The following is a 19,039-nucleotide window of genomic DNA, read 5'->3' as shown; positions in this document are numbered from 1 at the left end:
TGCTGACCTATAATTTTCTCAGGTGTTAGGGCTCTGTAGAGAACTGCTGGGAAATTGCAGATTAATTGGGGCAGCTGCAGCCCATTTAAATCCTTGGAGGATATGGGAATAGGCCCCTGGGGAAGAGGGACTTGGAGATTTGGAAAGGGAACAGTGGAAGAGAGGTGCGTGCACAAGGAGATTGTGGAGACTGAGAGCTAAACTACAAGAGACAAATTATACGAGAACACACACGTGAAGGAATTTGCAATGTTAGCTGGGAATCTGAGTTTTAAAAGACAGTTCAGAAGGCTTTCTCAATTTCCACTCTCTACAGAACCAGCAAATATTCCTCAAGGGGTTTGTTTATTTCCTCTTCTCCTCGCAAAGGCTTTGTCAGTTTCATCTCCCCTGCTGAGGAGCCATCTTACTCTGTAGAGAAGGGAAATTGACTGAGCCTTCCGATCTGTCTTTTAAAGTCAGCTTCCCGACTAACATTGTGACTCCCTTCACGGGAACATCCTTGTGTAATTCATCTCTTGTAGTTTCGCTCTGAGATTTGTTTATTGGGAGGAAGAGCTCCACAAATGCCATAACCCAAAAGGTGTTGGGGGTTTCTGTTTCCGTTTGAAGTACCAGTACATTTGACAATTTCAAGCCCAGTTTGTGCAAACCCTGCATGCCTTAGAGGAGAACGGGACATTAAGTCAACAAAGTTTTAACACAGTATTTGTGGTTATGTTTGCAATGCTGTGTGCACAAACCAGAGAAGAAATCCCATTGAACTCACTTGAGCTTGCTTCCAAGTAAACACAGATGAGACTGGGCTACTTGAGCACTGCTACCTACAGTACATGACGTGTGAAATTACTCATTCCCTGGCCTAGGGTTGGACACCTGACAACCTTTGCCCTTGAGCCACCAAAACAGTTTTGTCCAGCTTCTTGTAACTTTATATGCAGCAAAACATTTGCTCGCAGAAAGATTGTTTTCAAGTTCAAAGAAATAGAGAAACTCCACATTTTCATATTATATTTCTCAAACTCAAAAAAGCAGAATCCTTTTATGCATACATATACAAAACTCGGAATTCTAGTTTGTAAATGATTTCCAGGGATTTGACCTCAATCTTTTTTTCTTATTGTGCAGTAACTAGATATATGTGTTTCTGAATGTAGCTATTTGAAACAAGGTTGCCCTCCTGAAATTGGAGGGTACTTCTGTCTTTTCATTAGCTTGCTCCTGTGTTAATATGTCAGGGTTTCAAGTTGCCCACAGTAGGTTGGATTTCTTTCTAACTTGCAACTTGTTAAAATAGCGAGACCTTGAAGAACTGTCCGGTAACTCTTCTTCATCTCCTTCCTTCTCTTTGCAGCATATTGTTTGCAGATATCGTTGGGTTCACCAGCTTGGCATCACAATGTACTGCCCAAGAACTGGTAAAGCTTCTGAATGAACTCTTTGGGAAGTTTGATGAATTGGCTACAGTAAGCATAGCTTTGCTTTCCCTTTTTAAAATGTAATTTGAATTGGTTTTTGAAGGATGATGTTTTGGGCGGGGTGGCGGCGGATGGGGAATTCTGTGGAGTTGAGACATGAACTAGCCTGATTGCTAATCCATTTCCCACTATAAGGTCCATAAATCATTGCACATTTCTAAAGCTACTGCTAAATGATTTATAGTCTTGGGGTTAAGCAATCCGTTGGAATGGTAAGATACAAGCGGAAAGACAAGATTGGCATTTCAAAAATCATTCATCATCAGTTATCTCAGCTGGAGAATTTGGGGCCCTAATAAAATAACTATTCCAGCTTTTGTAAGAAATATGGCACATAGAGAAATATTAGCATAGGACAGATTAGTGAATGCACTGTACAAAAGATAGAATCCTCCCCAGTTCCTCCGAGAGAGCTTACAATCTGTGTAGGACATCCAGGACACAGATGATGAAGGGAGAAAACAGAGCTTGATAAAGGATTCATCTAGATGCCATAAGGAAGAGTTGAATAGAAGCAAGATATTCAACCTCCACCCACCCACCCCATCCCGAAAGTTCAAGAGGATGAAATAGAGAAGAGGGGAGTGCTGTAAGCTGCTTTGGGTCCCCATTGGAGAGAAAAGTGAGATGTGAATGAAATAAATAGTTCAGGACTTTGCTGAATAATAGTTTATTTGAGGGGGAGATTTGGAGGAGGGGAAGGAATTGGAAGAAGTTTAATGAAGAGATAATACCTGACAGCAGATTGGTTTTTAAGAGAGTTGAAGGTCATTGCCTTGTGGGTGCCCAGACCGTTATTTGGTTCAACTGTCCTCTCTGTTGAAACAGTTCATATAACCTGCGGATAGTGAAATGAGTATATTCAACAGAGATGGCAATGACTCTGCCATGGTGTCTCTGTCTATCCTGGGGCATAGCTCACCTACAACAGTTGGGCCTCATGTGCAAGTGGAAGCTATGGCCAACATAAGTAAGTCCCATAGCCCTGAGATTCTTGCTCACTGGTTCTCCTGGATAAATATTTCACTTCCCTTGGACCTACACATGTAAGAATCACATTGACATGATAGCCAACTCATATAGGCAGGATGGATCACTCGGCAGGCCTAGCTGAGCCAGGTGCGAGCAGAGAATGATGGCAGTGCCCCACCACAATCTGGAAAAGCAGGCTGTTTTTATGCGGCGGACATTCAGGAACAATTCCCACCGATGGTGTTGGAAGAGGAGCACGGAGCACTGTCCCTTTCCTCGGGTTTCAAAGGGGGACAAATCAAAGAGTTAGAAAGATAGAGATATCAGAGCACTCTGTTTACTGTTTACTACTCTGACTAACCCTTTGATATGTAGATTGCTATTCTTAGGATTTCCTCCTCCTGACTTCCTCCCTCTCACTCTTCTCCTCCTGGCTTTGTTCCAGGCACCATCTCTCTCCTTCTCCTCCCTCCATCTTGCAACCATGGATCAGGACTTGTCCTCACATTCATGCCCGTCCTTGGGCTAGATAGGTAGTTAGGATCTGTCTCTCCTCTGTTCCTATCAGAGTATGAAGTTCCTACAATAAAAAACTCTTATTTCCTTTCTAAGTATGAGCAACTGTATGTTTTGTTATTTTCTCTGCTAAACAATAGACTCTACTAATGGCCTAAACATGGAATCCTTTAATTAGGTTTTTGGGCCCAATATATGATTTATTTATCAGATGAATTGCAATCATATGGTTAAAAGTGGTCCGTCCCCTGTAACATTTTGCAAATGTACAGGAGAGATGTAAAATTTCTGAGGTTCTTTCTGGGGGTGATTGTGGAGGAAAAAAACCGGAAATGTTGGGGGAAATTAAGCAGATGCGATATTTACTTTATTTTCAAATCCAAACTTATTTTACTGCTTTAACATAGAATGCATTGGGTTGGATCCAGCCAGTCTGGTGAAAAAGAAAAAAATGTCCTCATTGACCGCTAGAAAGGCTGTGATGGAGATCATCAGATTTGTATGGACGAAAGCCATGTAGGGCAGGGGCTGTGATCAGGAAAAAATATGGGTGAGACTGAGTGAAAAAGCTGGCTGGATCCTGCCATCATTTAGCATATACAATTGTAGTATTTGACATATTTATGAAATTTACAAGTGTAAATGCATTTTTTTGGCAACCAAAATTGTGAATACACCCAATATTAATGAGAGAATGCAGTGTAAACTCCAACATCCCATGATATCTTAACACATGTATCTCCGTTTTATCTATCTGAAAGTTAAGAATAACTAAAAGATGAAAACAGAAAACTCAAATTTTATAATAAACAAATGGTCTCACACAACACAAATAGGACGAGCCACGTATTTTTCTATTGAATTCAATTTCATGATGCTGAAAATATTGGGCTCCTTAGAGTTTCATCATCTTACACATTACAACATATTAACTGTAGAAAAAATTAGTCACGTTTAGACAGGAAGCTTATCCTTGAAAAGGTTTTGTGTATGGCTGCTCGGTTTTTTTTTTTACAGTTTTTAAAAACATTTTGCATGAGTAAAGCCTCGTCTTTAAAACCATTTCACCGATTCCAAATAAGTGAATTAATTCACTGGAGTTTCCTCAACTCAGTATTTCTCGGGGGAAAAAAGAGTCCTAAAGCACTACACACACACACACGTTTCCAGTTTTTCAGGCTTTCTCACCTCTAACTTGGAACTGCATGATGCCTTTATTTATCAAGGGAGAGGAGTGCATGCATGTACTAACCTATGTGATGAGCCTTAAAGAAAGCAAGGAAGGAGGTCAGAATTACACATGCAATTTGGCTTCCTGATGCAACACACTCATTCAAGGGCCCTTCCATACAATGCTTGTGTATATCTCCCTGTTGACTTGCCGGCCAGAGGCAACTCCATATCTGCAGTGGGAGTGCACTTAAAACTGCCGCTGACATTGACTTCAGTTTGTGAGATCTTGCACACATGGAAGCTCTGTCTGCATATGAGACCCCCCCCACCCCCTCCAAGGGCAGTGAAAATCCCTGAGGGCCAGATCAAACAAGATGCTGGGACTTTCAAATCTCAAACTCCCACACGTTCTAAGATTCAGTTACCTAGACATTCAGGGCCAAGCTAGAAGTGACAAATTACACTTGAATGGCAAGTGAACAGACTCACATGTATTCTTCCCTGTTCACTTGCGCTCCACTTGCACTCCACTCGATCATTGAGTGGAGTGCAAGTGGAGCATAAGTGAACAGGGAGGAATACATGTGAGGACCAAGCTACAAGTGATGAATGACACTTGAACGGCAAGAGAACAGACTCATGTGTATTCCTACCTGTTCGCTTGCACTCTACTTGCACTCCACTTGAAGTGGCTTGGCCCATAGTCTGTTCACTTGCCATTCAATTGCAATTCATTACTTCTAGCTTGACCCTGATTCAGATTCGAACTGCTGCATGGTGAAAGAGAGTGAAGCCTACCTCTGTCTTGAGCCATCTTTTTGATCTGATACAGCCTCGGGGGGGGGGGGCGCTGTGGCCCAGGGGTGTGAGGTTTAGACCCTCTTTCTTTCGTGCTGTGGTCCCCATGTGAATCACATCTTTTCTTTAAAAATTATTTAAATACAGAGCATAAAAGAAACAACAATACATAAAAATATATCAATACCTCTTAAAACACCAATAGATTTATACAGATATTAATAAAATTAGAAACATGGGAATGATGGATATAAATTGAGAATGTATTAATTAACCATACAGTGTATATGACGTACACTAAACATAACTATGATATAATTCCTTTGGAATCTCCTTCTGTTCAGAAAGGTAAGTTAAAATTCTAATTGAAATTAGAAAGGGCTTTCATTGATGTCGTCTGGTTCAAATTAAAAGTAACTCTTGCTAAGACATACTGATCCCATGATCGTGTCAAGTCGGAGCAGTAGATGCTTTCCAGCAAAAGGCTATGGAAATTTTGGCTGCAGCTAAAGGAGTCACTATAATAGTCATTGTCCATCGGGGTTGACCTGCATCCAAATTCATTCCTAATAAGAGACACTCCGGATTAAATTTTAGTGTTACACCGGTTATTATTCACTGGTTATTAACTGGTGAATCAGATCTTGTGGACGGGGTAAATGATTTCTTTTCAAATGCTGAGTATATAAAACACTGAACTTCCAGTGTTTTCATATGCTTTGGTTCTGAGTTGAGCTGTCTCTTGTCCAGACTATCTGCAAAACGGCTCAGCCAGGTGTATAACGTCCTGCCTATGCCTCCGAATTAAAGTTTTACAATGAAGCTTATGCAGAAACAACTTCGAAGCATGAAACAGGACCTCTTGTCCTTTTCTAAAATGCAGAAATCCGTTTTAGCACGTGGGGATAACTGGTTCTGTGTTGCAGAAGTGGAAGGGGGAGTCACCATCGTTGTCTTTTTGTCCCTTCTTGTCTCTTGCTGCAAAAAAGACAATGGCGTAATCAAGTCTCTTGCACGTTGATGAAAAATGCAGAGCTTCTGCAGGGGATCTCTAGTTTTCTGATTAGAACAGCTACTTGGGAATACATTTTATTAGTCCAGTAACAGGCTGTGCTGGGTAAATTAGGCATGTGCAACTCAGAAGTCAGGAGGAGCGAGAACAAAACGGAAGGAGTAATTGGCTGGGTGTATTTACAGGCCCTGTGAATTACGATCCGCGTTTGTGTGTGTTCTGCATAGCCTAGCTGACTTCAGAAGTGATGTCCCTTGGAAATGATTTCCCTCGCCATCTCATTAAATACTTGCCCCCTCTCAGAACAGATGTATCAAATAATTCCACACAGATATTTCTAAGTGTTTGTCTTCGACTATCTCATTTCCCCGCTTCTATCACACATGATTTTTGTTCTTGGAAATGCATTATAAGCTTTAAATTACTGGGCTGTCTTTTTATAATGCTTCCGTGATGCTGACTATTGGCAACTTTTTCATTTCCTCCGAAATCATTTGCTATTGACATGTAATGATTGAGTGACACCTCTCTCCTATGCTGCGTTGATCACATTCTGATGGGGCTTTTTATAGGGGATGTCCTAATGTTGTTTCATTTGTGGGTGTGCATGCAGAAACAATGCGTTGCTGATGGGCTGCGTTCAGCTCGGTAGGTCACAAGATACGTAAAGCTGGAATCTGGACTAGAGGTTTGCTGTAGCAAAATGGACCAGTTCTGTGCTTACTGTTTCATGAATGAGAGAACAAAATCACTAAGCAATATTATTTCTGGTTGGCTGCTAGCAAGCTTTGAAAATACAGTTCAGTATGAACCGTTTTCAACTTTTAACCATAATTTGTGTCTCATTTCCAGTGTGTTATTTCACCCCAGATGACAAATCTTGTTTTTAATTTGGCTGTTAATGACAGTCGGTTTCCAGCTCTGTTGTTGGATGTGGTGGTAAAGTGATGCTGTCCAAGGCAGACATTTTTCTCTAAATATTACCATAGTTACCCATAAGAAAGGACTCTGAATATGAGATCTGTGAGCGCACAGATTGCTACAGATGCCCTTGTCTTAGAGCGCTCAGTAGTAAATAAGTTTGGCCTTAAACTACTGAAAATGCTTTCTCTGTCTATAAGATCTCCCTAAATAAGGGTTATACACAAAAGTTTGAGAAATCATTATTATGGCATATAACTGCAACCTGTATGTGAACTGATAGCCCTTCTTTGTTGCGATGGCACATGCAGAAAAGAATTTTAGTCTTATTTTCAGGTAAATAAGGTATTTACTTTATTTCCTGCTTTCCTACCCAATGAGGACCCCAAGCAGCTTGTAACATCATTCTGTCAACCTCCATGTTACCCTCACAACAACCCTGTGAGGCAGGTTAGATTGAGAGAGAGTGATGCCCCAAGGTCACCCTATTACACATTGTATTTTATAATGAATCCAGCTGCAGGGAATGGCATTTTCAAGGTCTGCAGGGGACCCATTTGGCTCAGGACTGGATCATAATAGTGGTCTGATTAATGCAGCCTCTCATCTCATAAAATGGCCAAATACTTGCCCTGGAGGGTGGTCCCCGGCCCTAAGGAAGCCCGCCTCGCTTCAACCAGGGCCAGGGCCTTTCCGTCCTGGCCCCAGCCTGGTGGAATGCTCTGTCAATGGTGACCCGGGCCCAGCGGGACATATTATTGTTCCGCTGGGCCTGTAAGACAGAGCTGTTCCGCCAGGCGTTCGGTGGTTGAAGGGGGCGGTGCCATGTCGGCCTCCCGCCTTTGGGGTTGGGGGGTTCTCCCCACCATTGCACCTTAATGTATGTGGTTAATTTATTTTATTATTGTTTATTGTATGTTGATTTTAGAATTAGGTTTTTTTTTGTTTTTATTGATTTTAACTGATGTTCACCGCCCAGAGCCCCTGAAAATGGGCGGTTTATAAATCAAAGTAATAAATAAATAAACAAATAAACAAACAAACAAACAAACAAACAAACAAACAAATAAATAAATAAATAAATAAATAAATAAATAAATAAATAAATAAATAAATAATAGGGCACAAAGGCCACAGCCTTTTCCCCTGATGTGGCTTCCTAGCACTGGGAATCAGATATGTACCGAACATAACACCAGAATATCCCCGTGGGATCAGGCCAGTGGTTCATTGGCTAACCAGTTGCCCTGGAAGGCAAGAGGGCATAGAGATCTTCCCCTGAGTTGCCTCCCGGCACTGGGATCCAGGAGTTTGCAGCCTCTGTATCCAGAGCTGAAACAGCCCCAGAGAGAAATTCTTTGCCTCCTTTTAGAGCTGTATATACTGTGTTGTTTGGCCCTGAGCTACAGCAGAGTAGGGGTTCAGATCTGGACTTCCAGATCATAACCACTGCATCACACTGGTTCTTTCTGTCCTGCAGAAGATTTTCTTTTCATCGTTGCCGGACAAGCTGGCCCCCACTTCCATTCTCCTCTTCTGTACAGCTTAATAAGTAGGAATGACGAGGTGTCCCTAGTTCTGTTCCGATATTGTTCTGAGGGCATGTTCTGCCCTCTGAACTGCTCTACCTTTCTTCTCATATAACACAGAAAATTTCTAAAATTAATTTTGGAAATGGTGCAGATACAGTTTGTCGCAGCACAGTTTCTTCTGTTCATTCCCACCCCCCGTTACAATAGATACGAATCCTGGATGGGAGAACAAGATATGAATGGAGGGAGGGGTTGAACGGAAAACCATTGGCAAGCTATACTTTGTGCCACAGTCTGGACAAAGCGCAGAAATCAAATCTAGAAAAATAAGGGCTTGCCGAAGCGCTGGTGTTACCCTTTGAACAAGTTCAGATAAGTTGCAGCCCCGAAGTGCTGCACGTAATCCAGAGGGGGAGACTTTTGCGAGCCTCCCTCTTAGACGGACTTGCTCTCCTTTGCATTGCGTTTTCCAGCATGTGGGAGAGAGAAAGAGGGATGCCCAACTCCCCCCATCATTCACTGCTGGCAGGAGGCAACACAGATGAAGGCACGCACTCTGCTTCTCCCTCTGCACTACGGAGGTTTCTTATTTTCCTTTTTCTCTCAGCCAGGGCAAACAATGCAGGGGCATCTCTGTCCAGGCAATTGTCTCCTGTCCTTCGGTGTAGGGAAGAGGTGGCCATTATTGACTCACAGCTTCCATTCTGTCAGCAGAAAGGCAGCAGGTTGATTACTTCTAACCCCGAGCACAAGCAGCAGCTCTCTGACCTTGCAGTTGCTTCCTTCCCTCTGGGTTGCAGGCAGCATTTTCTGGGTCAGATTCCCTGCTGCCTGCCCAAGCCACTAGGGAAAGGTGGAAAGTCCTTCGCTCGGCAGTTGAAAATGCTCCAGGGAGAGCTGCAGCGAGAGACGCAGCCAGAGAACAATCTCAAAGTAGGGCTGCTTCGCATGCTAAAGTGCAGCACATCATGAGAGTCTCTCCGTTGTTTGATTCCCCACCCCCCATAACTGTCATTGCAAATCCATTGTCATGAGATGGGGCGGGGGATTTAGTAATAAATAGAATCATGGTTAGTTTCAAGGATGCTTGCGGAGATAAAAATGAGATCTGGAAAACTTCGGATAACACAGTAAGTCTATTATTAAAGAGACTAGCAACAAAGTCTGATGCGGGAAAAAATACAATGGGCTCTAGAAAGGGGAGGGCAGGCAGGTGGGCATTCCCTCCTCTTCCGTCACTGATCCCGGTCAGTCGGATGAAGGCAGGAGGGTGGGCATGGCCACCTCCTCTGCGCCTGATCCCTGCTGAGTGAAGGGGGCGGGAATTGCCACCTGCTCTGTGCTTGATCCCGGCCAAGTGAAAGGGGGTGGGTGGGCATTGCCTCCTGCTCTGCTCCTAACCACAACTGGGTGAAGACGGGGCGGACATTGCCACCTGCTCTACGCCTGATCCTGGCCAGGTGAAGGGGGGTGGGCATTTCCTCCTGCTCTGTGCCTGATCCCAGCCGAATGAAAGTGCATGGGGTGGGGGGTGGGGATTTCACCTGCTCCACTCCTGATCTCTGACATGTGAAGGGGCGGACATTGCCTCCTTCTCCATGCCTCATTCTGGCCAGGTGAATAGGGGCAGGCATTCCACCTGCTTGATGCCTGACCTCGGCTGGGTGAAAGAGGCAGGCATTGCCACCTGCTCCATGCCGGATCCCAGCCAAGTGAAAGGGGGGGGTGGCCATTGCCTCCTACTCTGTTCCTGACCCCGGCTGGATGAAGAAGCGGTGGGCATTGCCACCTGCTCCACACCTGATCCTGGCTGGGTGAAGGGGGGAGCAGGCATTGCTACCTACTTTGCTCTTGATCTGAGCTGGTTGAACGGGGGATGGGCCGAAATCAAGCCAAAATCAACACAATCGGCTTGGCCGTATTCCCTCCTCACTTCTTCCATGTAATGGTGGTATGGTGTCGCGTTATCTATTCTGCTTTGTATTCACATAAATCAGAATTGAAGAACATTGTCCCCAGTGGTGTTGGTGGTGACTTCAGTGTCATCCCTTTATTTTATTTTTCTTTTTGCACATGCTAAATTGATGCATCTCTGGAATGCTGAAGGGGGTCACGATTCTCAAAATTTCTCGCTCTCAGCACCCTCTTTATCTGATTGGCAGATTCAAGCTCTGTTCTTCCCCCTATACAACCCCTACAACCAAGGGGAAAGCAATGGGGAATCCTGCCCTTCCTGCATGCTTGCAAACCCTGGATTTAGAAAGAAAAAGAAAAAGAAAAAAAGAGGAGGGAGGAGAGGGGAGGGTGGAGGGAGAGGGATGGAAAGGAGGGACGAGGGGGTGGCTAGATAGATGAGAGTGGCCAATCACAAAGATGTAGGCTGGTAGGGGAGGGGCAGAAGAGGGCTGAACACTAAAAAGATAAGAGTGAAAAGATTATGCACGGGAGAAAGTGCTGACAGGAAAATGGCTTTAAAAAAAAGTCGGGGAAAAGTACTCGTAGAAAACCCAGGGAAAAGGCACAAAATAGAGTGCAGAACGTTGCAAATAAAACGATGCAGCTTGGGGAATGAACCAGCAAAATTAACTGGTGCAGAAAGGGTTTTTGTTTCCTGAATTTCTGAACCATGTTGCATGTATTTTTGCCCCACCATATTTGATCATTTTTCCTTTTTAAACCAAAAGATGCTTTGCGCAGCCTCTATCTCTTCCGCCCTTCAGAACTGCCTCCCAATCTTGCATTTTTTTTCTCAAAGAGGGCAAAATAGGGATATTCTACAAGACATGAGATCTTTTAGGGCTTTGTGGGGGTGGGGGGATCTGTTCCCTAAATCCTTGCGTCCATGGATTATGTGCATAATATTTAGCACTGATTATCCTTTAACTGTTATTCTTCAAAAGATCTGCTTCTCTAAATTATTTGGAATGTGTGCATGTTATGTCTATATTGGAAAATTCTGAAATAGGTTGCAGGTGGGCTTTTCCATTTGCTTGACCTAACATTGGTGTCAGGGTGCCGGGCGGTCTGCTCCTGACGTCAAAGGGGTGCCAGGGATGCTGCAGGACCCTGCTCTGTGGAAGGAGCGGCGGTATACATCACCCAGACTCCCTCTCAATCCACTCACTGGTCTTCTCAACCTGCGCCACTCACTCCCTTTGATCTCCACCATCATCTCCTCCTCGCTCCCGCTCCCGCTCCCGCTCCCGCTCCCGCTCCCGCTCCCGCTCCCGCTCAAACCCACCACCCCAGTGCTCTTCCGAGCCATCCTTTATAGGGCCTTCTCTCCCCGCCCCACCCTCCTTGCAGGCTCCACCTGCCAGGCCACACCCCTCCTTGGCCTCCCAGCATTGTTCTGGGCTGCCTCAAGCCGTTGCAGCTGGGGTAGCTGGTTTGGCTGCACAGGTCAGCAACAGCTGTGTCTCATTGGCTGGCTGTCAGGCTTCTTTGGCTGAGCTGGTTGCTGAAGGCAGGCCCAGCTGTGGCCCCTTGGCTGGCTACCCATCTTTTCCAGCAGAGTGCCTCCAGCAGCTTCACCTGGAGGGGCTTTGCTCTTGGCATCTCCTGAGCCAGGTTACTGTCTTCTAGCTGAGATGCAGGCTGGGGTGTGGCTCTGAGCTGTTGTGGCTGCTTCTCCTCCTTGGCTGGCAAGGGCTCTGTTTGGGCAGCTGCTGGGTCCCTATTCCCCCTGCCTTTGCCCTCTCCCTCTGCTCTGCTTAGCCCCCTATCCTCCCCCTGGAGAGTGGGACTAGCTGGCCTCTCCCTGCCCCTTCTAGCCCTCTGAGGCTTTGGACCTTTGCCCCTTTCCCCTGATGTAGGCAGGTTCTGGCCCTGGTTGCCAGCTGGGGCGGCAGGACAGCTGTCTCCCGGCTGCCTCCCATTGCTTCCTCCTGGCGAGGCCGGGGGCTGTGCCTCAGACCCCGGACAATTGGAAAAATATATATATTAGGGGCTTTTTGTTTCTCTAAACTAATTCTGTTACAGTTCCTAGAAGGAATATGACTTCCTCATCTGCTCAAGCATATTTTCATATCCTTGGCTAAGTAGCTTGTAGGCACCAGAACTGTGCTGGTGGATTCCTGACCACTGCCAATGGAATATTTTATAGTGGAATCCAAATTGTTTTTTCTTTTCTTTTACTCTTTTCAGTTCTGTAAAAGGTTCTTCTCTAGAAGCCTGTGCTTAATAGCACTGCAGCAATCATGCCTCCGTTAGCTAGCTAAATTGAACTTGGTGGGGTTTTATAGGAAGTTCAGATGGAAGCTTTTTATATGCATGAAAAACAGCACAAAAGAAAACTAGTCTCGAATTTGTAAAAAGCGCTCCTGCAAACTGTACATTCTTTGGTGGGGAGGGGAACGATTCCTATGGAATCCATTACCTAAATTTTCTAAAGTGAACGGTGGACCTCTGAAATCTTAGCAGCACACTCATAAAATAGAATCTTTTCCACAATGAGATCCTCACCTTTAAAAAGACTAATGGCTTTAAGATGCCACTGGTCTCCTGTTTTATTTGGCTGTTGCATAGTAGTGCAGCTACTCAGCTGGAAACATCTGGAATCATAGGGGAGGACCCGTGGCCCTGTGGCAGAGCAGAGCATCTGCTTGGTATGCAGAAGTACCTCAGTTCACTCCCTGGCATCTCTTGTTAAAAAGTTGAGGTGGCTGATAATGCGAAAGACCTTTATGCGAGCCCCTGCCAGATCTGAGTAGACAATACTGACCGTGATGGGCTAGTGAGCTAATTCACTATAAAGCAGAGCTAATTCAATATAAAGCAGCCTCATGTGTTCATGTGATCTTCAAACGATAAAACTTTGTTTAAACTAGACATCTCTCCAGTAAGAGCTAAACCACACGAAACAAGTAATACGAGGACACTCAAGTGGAGGGAGACGCAATGTTAGCCAGGAAGTGTAGTTTGAATTTCACCACTCTCTACAGAGCTGGCAAAGATCGTTCCTCAGAGGGTTTGTTAATAATTGATGGAGCCTTCGGGGAGGCAAACAGGAAACTAACAAACCTGAAGAGCAATCTTTGCTCTTTGTATGGCCCTGCACTCATTTTCTGGGCCTAGTATATCTGATAATTTTTTTTTTCTGTGTGTCAAGGTGGAGTAGGAACAAGAGACTTTTAAAAAAAAGGATTTGCTTGATCCAGAGTGCTTGATACCATTTTTTTGCAGGAAGCCTTTGGGTTAGATCTGAAGGTCTGGCCTCTGGGGAAGGTTTCTTCTACCAGAAGAAATTGGTTCCAATGGCAAAATAAATTCACAGGACCAAAACCTATGTGATTTATTTTGGCACTGCTACTTCATGATCTAGAAGAGCAAGATTCAGGTCCAGTGGAAAAAGATACACGGGGTGAAAATTGCAATACCCTTCCCACCTTCTGTCTGTATTACAAGGACTCCCACCTTTTCCACTCCATGTATCTGATGAAAGGAGCTTTTAATCTTGAAAGCTCATACCCTGGAAATCTAGCTGGTTGGTCTTTAAGGTGCTACTGGACAAGAATCGTGATTTTTTACTACAGACCAACACGACTACCCACCTGAAACTATAATCTGTATTGGGAGATGAACATTCTTTCCTGAGAGATTGTGAAGATGTTGCTTAGAAAGCCATTAATGTACCTGCACAAATTCTACGATAACAAACATTTACTTTCCCAAAGGAGATGCTCTTATCAAGTATGACTTGAATTTACAACTTCCATTGTTTGGGTGAATTCTGTTTATTCATATGGTTTTCTGGGAATTATAAGCAAGAACCATTCAGAAAACAAATTGTTAATTTGCATAACAAATAAGGATTTTTTTCCCCCTTACAGGGATTTTATTGTTAGTCAGCTCAGAACTGATAATCAGCTGCACAGAGAAAAAGAAACAAGAACACAATCAAACAAATTGTTAAGGCATCAGCTGCTATAAATAGATACGGATGAAGAAAATAGCTGACTATGGAAAGTGGAGATTTCCCTATTGAGTCATGTAGGGTGACATTTTCTGAAATAAAAGGCTAATTTCATATTGTCTTGGGTAGGTTTAGGATAAGCAGCCCTCGTGCGACTGTCATTGACACTGACAACAGTAGCAAAAAATATTGTGAAGTGGCAAAAAATTCTGTAAAGTATTATGTTTTGTGGATTAGTGTCCCAAACAGGCAGCAGACATCAAAATATTGGCATGAGATTTGCAAGGAAGAAAGCATTGACTCGATACATAAAGTGCTCTTTGATTTTCAATTTCACGTGCAATGTTAAGTGATTTGAGTAGGAATTATATAGTCTGGAAACATGTTTGTGCTTTTTCACTGGACAGCTATGCAAATAATAATGTGCCTGTCATGTCTAACAATGCACCAGCTTATACAGATGAGTGTCCTGAAGATGCATCATTGTTCAGGAATGCAGAAATACCCAGGGAAATAAAGGAACAGATGTCAAGAAACTAGTCTTCCTTACCTCGGCTTTCAAAACTGGTTCAGGCTTTTGCGGCCCAATCAGGCCAAAGAAAAATCTCAGGAAACTTACTGAAACTTTGAGCTAGCCACTTCCAGAAAGATAAGCTTTGAGATTGTGTTTAAATGGGATCACTAAGATCAGAGACTGTCCAGGCCAGGGACAGAGAGTCTCTCTGCACAAGACAGCCAGGAAACAAGCCTGTCAAGTGTCGGGAGACGCAGTGTTAGCCGGGAAGCAAAGTTTTGAAAGACAGCTGGTGGAGATCGCTACGGAGGGGACAGATTCCCTCACAGCCCTTGACCACCTATGGCATGTCTCCCCTTCTGGAGCTTTTACCCTGCCGCCCTCGCTGCTTAAAACTGAATTAACCGAGCCTTGGCAGTGCAAAGGCTCCAGAAGAGGCCAGAGGTGACGGCTGGCCGTGAACAGGGCTTTTTTTTCTGGGAAAAGAAGTTGTGGAACTCAGTGGTGGAACTCAGGACCACACAATGACGTCACTTTGGGTTAGCTGGAACAAGGGGGGAGTTTTTTAAAGTTTAAATAACCCTTGGTGAAAATGGTCACAACGCCGGTGGCCACACCCCCTGATCTCCGAACAGAGGGGAGAGGCCCCGCCTCTGTCTGGAGATCAGGAGGCGGGGCCACCGGCCATGTGACCATTTTCAAGAGGTGCCAGAACTCCGTTCTACCGCGTTCCTGCTGAAAAAAAGCCCTGGCCGTGAGAGTCACCTCCAGAGCGATCTCTGCTGGCTCTGTCATTTAAAACCATGCTTCCTGGCTAACATTGTGTCTCCCAACACATGAAGAACACATGTCAAAAGTATTGTGTAGAGAGATTCAGAGACGGAGGCCCATCCTCTGCTGTCTGTGTTTGGCCCCTTTGACCTCAGCTACCAAATAACTGTTTTTGTTATTTGAGTTTGAGTTGTGGAATTCAGTCTTGCAGGGCTGAATTGTTGATTGACACTTGTTCCTGCTGTAGATTTGGCTTCCTTGGCCTCTACGCTTAGAGTTAGCTAAAGGGAACTGGTGGCAGCTTGTTAAACTAGGTGGCGAGGGACCTTGCCTCTTGGAAATGTATTTTGTTTCTTGACACACACACCCCAGGCACCTCAGGGATTTGAGGAACCCATAATATCAGGTTTTACAACATCACTATTCCTGCACTGTAGAGTTCTTGTGTTGCAGTGGCCTGAATTCTGCAGTCCCTGACACCAGATCTTGCAGAGGACAGAGAACCTATTTTATATATTCTGAAAGGACGGGCATCTCTGAATGAAGGGCACGCTTGGTGGTGCTTCTTCCTTTGACCCCTCTCTGGGAATTAAGTGTCATGTATGTCTGTACCCATTCATCCATGTACCCATCCATCCATGCCAATTTTAATTCTGATTCTGAGGCTTAGTCCAGTTATTGTAAACATGAACCTGATGTAACTCAATTTCCTTTTGCTAGGGCTCTGTTTCTCAGGCTTTCGCAGGTGGTTATCTGTTGGACCTTGTACTTCCTCTCAGACTATAATATGTCTTTCTTCCTAGCAACGCATCATGGTATCACAAATACATAAAACGTTCTCACAAAGAAAGAGTGGCAAAAGATTGTTTGGAATTGGGAGGGAGAGGAAAAGTGAACTAGAAAAGAGATGTATTTTTCCCATGTTGTCATTCCTGTCAATTTTCTAGTCGAGTGGCTTAGATGCTTGTCTTGCTCCCAAGTAGACCTATGGACCTGAATATGGAAAAGATCTGATTTCTGAATAAAAGTCATTTAACCAAGGACCTGTGTCTTGCTATAATGATCCAAAGATCTGCCTGCCACATCCTGTCATCCAGAGCCTGACAACAAGAGGATAGGCCTCAGTCCATAGGATTAGACTTCTGTACATGTAATCGCTGCCTCCGTGTGGGGATGGAGTGGTGCAAAGATTTCGCTGCTCAGTAGAAGTTTGGTTACTGACAGTAAAATCCTAAGTAGAGTTACTCCAGTTTAAGCCTATTGAAATCAATGAGCTTAGACTAGAGTAACTCTGCTTAGGATTTTACTGTGAAAGGAGTAATCGACTGTGTATTACTGCCACCTTGTGCTATCCAGCATACATGGGCCAGGCATTTAGGGGGTGCTGGGCTTTTCATTTTGTGGACTGTGCTCCTCACAAGCATGGTGGGAATAACGGAGAAGGAAGAGATCTTTAACGACGTGTGCAATTTATACAGCAGTTTGTAGGAACAGAACATTTTTGTTACGGGAACTATTGAGCGTGACTAGAACTGATGAACAGAAGATGCGGCTTGTGGATTTCCTTAAGGGTTTCCTCTATCTTACTCCCATAATTAAAGCACAGTTCTTTTAGTACAGGCTGTGTGGAAGCTGTTGAATAGAGCTAATTTGCAAACACTGTCCCATAGTCTTTCTTTAAAAATATCATGTCATGCTTTTCTTTCCTCATGGCATTCAAGGTAGCTTACATAGATCCCCCACTTGGTCTTCCACCCAGCAGTTACCATATCCAGAGCTGCTTAGTGTAAGCAGGACTTTTGTGTTGTGTGTCCTCCACCCGTATCCTGGACCACCACAAATGTTAGAGACCAGGTCTGATACTTGAGCACTGATGAGTAGATAGGCATGCCCCGATAGCCCAGGTAAGCCTGATCTCATCAGATTTCAGAAGCTAAGCAGGGTTGGCCATGGTTAGTAATTGGATGGGACACCTCCAGCGAAGACTAGGGTTGCAGAGGCAGGCAATGGCAAACCACCTCTGTTAGTCTCTTGCCATGAAACCCCCCCAGAGGTCTCCATAAGTCATCTCTGACTTGACACTCTCCACCACCAAGTAGGTACATGATAATAGTTATTATTACATATATGGGGGGCGCCATATTGATTCATCAAGACACCTGTGCGTGATGTGCAGTACCTTCTCTGGACAGCTGCAGTGGTGGTGCTGTCGAGCAACCATAATCTGCCTATGCATGATGTGCAGTACCTTCTCTGGCCAGCTGCAGTGATGGTGCTGTCAAGCAACCATAATCAGGTCAGCAGGTCCCTCTGCCTGCAAGCTGCTCTTCTGTCTGCATTACCTGATGTTGGATGAGCTGCTACTGATACCCCAGCCAGAGTCCCCAGTTGGCAGGCCTCTCGTTTATGGTCTTCAGTAAAGACAGTAAAGACTAGGGGAGGCAGCCTAGACCATCGCTCAGAAGTGACCACATATCTTCCCTAAAGCCAGTTTGGTGTAGTTTGGCTTCCCTAAAGCCAGTTTGGTGTAGTGGTTAAGAGCACGGGACTCTAATCTGGAGAGCCAGGTTTGATTCCCTACTCCGCCACTTGAAGCCAGCTGGGTGACCTTGGGCTAGTCACGGCTCTCTGGAGCTCTCTCAGCCCCACCCACCTCACAGGGTGTTTTGTTGTGGGGATAATAATAACATACTTTGTAAACCGCTCTGAGTGGACATTAGGTTGTCCTGAAGGGTGGTATGTAAATTGAATGTTGTTGTTGTTGTTGTTGTTGTTGTTGTTGTTGTTATAAATACTGCCCTCCCGAGACACCACCTTCCAACTCTCCCAGCATTTGCAAAAGCAGTGTGGGGAACCCTGCTGGATGGAGACCCCTGGTGCTTTACAAACACTCCTATGCAGCTATTAGCTTATTCACAGATAAACTCCAAACAGTAAAGTAATGAGTTCACTATTTTAATCTCAGAAATCAATCAGCATTGTACCAAACAATATAACCTCTTTAATAGAATTAAAATGTTTTCTTTTTTCTTTTTCTTTTGGGGGGTTGCATGGGGCAAAGAGCCCAGGAGGGCAACTGGATCTTCACACACTGAAGAAACCTTGCATTAATTTCCTTTTCCCAGAAACACAGTCTTCCTCAGAATTTGTCTTTTAAAACTTCTTTTTGCCATCACTCTGGAATCACAGCATGGAGCCAGGGCAACTTTAGTCATCTTTTACATCCTCTTTATGACAAAGTTTGAATCAAAAGACCAGAGACCTTTCAGAGCAGAGTGGAGTCACTACTCTGCCCCTTGCACTGAGTTGATCGTGTCTTTCCTGCTCTACAGGGGATATATCCTGTTCTCTGCCGTATAGTTAACTTGCTAGTATACACTTACCAGAGGATGAATACTATTGTCCAGATCACTGATAATAGTAAATGTCCATCTGATG

At 44.4% G+C, this 19,039-nt stretch overlaps 1 protein-coding gene across 1 annotated transcript in view; it reads left to right on the top strand.

Annotated features, from left to right (window-relative positions):
• Positions 1–19,039, top strand: part of ADCY1 (adenylate cyclase 1) — a 198,041-nt gene that overhangs the window by 121,562 nt on the left and 57,440 nt on the right. The window contains exon 4 of the mRNA XM_054991780.1: positions 1,355–1,466. Coding sequence (XP_054847755.1) covers positions 1,355–1,466 — 112 coding nt within the window. The remainder of the gene's footprint in view (positions 1–1,354; positions 1,467–19,039) is intronic.

This window comes from Eublepharis macularius, chromosome 11, assembly GCF_028583425.1.
Source record: "Eublepharis macularius isolate TG4126 chromosome 11, MPM_Emac_v1.0, whole genome shotgun sequence".
NCBI classification, from domain to species: domain Eukaryota; kingdom Metazoa; phylum Chordata; class Lepidosauria; order Squamata; family Eublepharidae; genus Eublepharis; species Eublepharis macularius.
The sequence above is the reverse complement of the archived record's forward strand: the minus strand, read 5'-3'. Positions and strand labels throughout refer to the sequence as shown.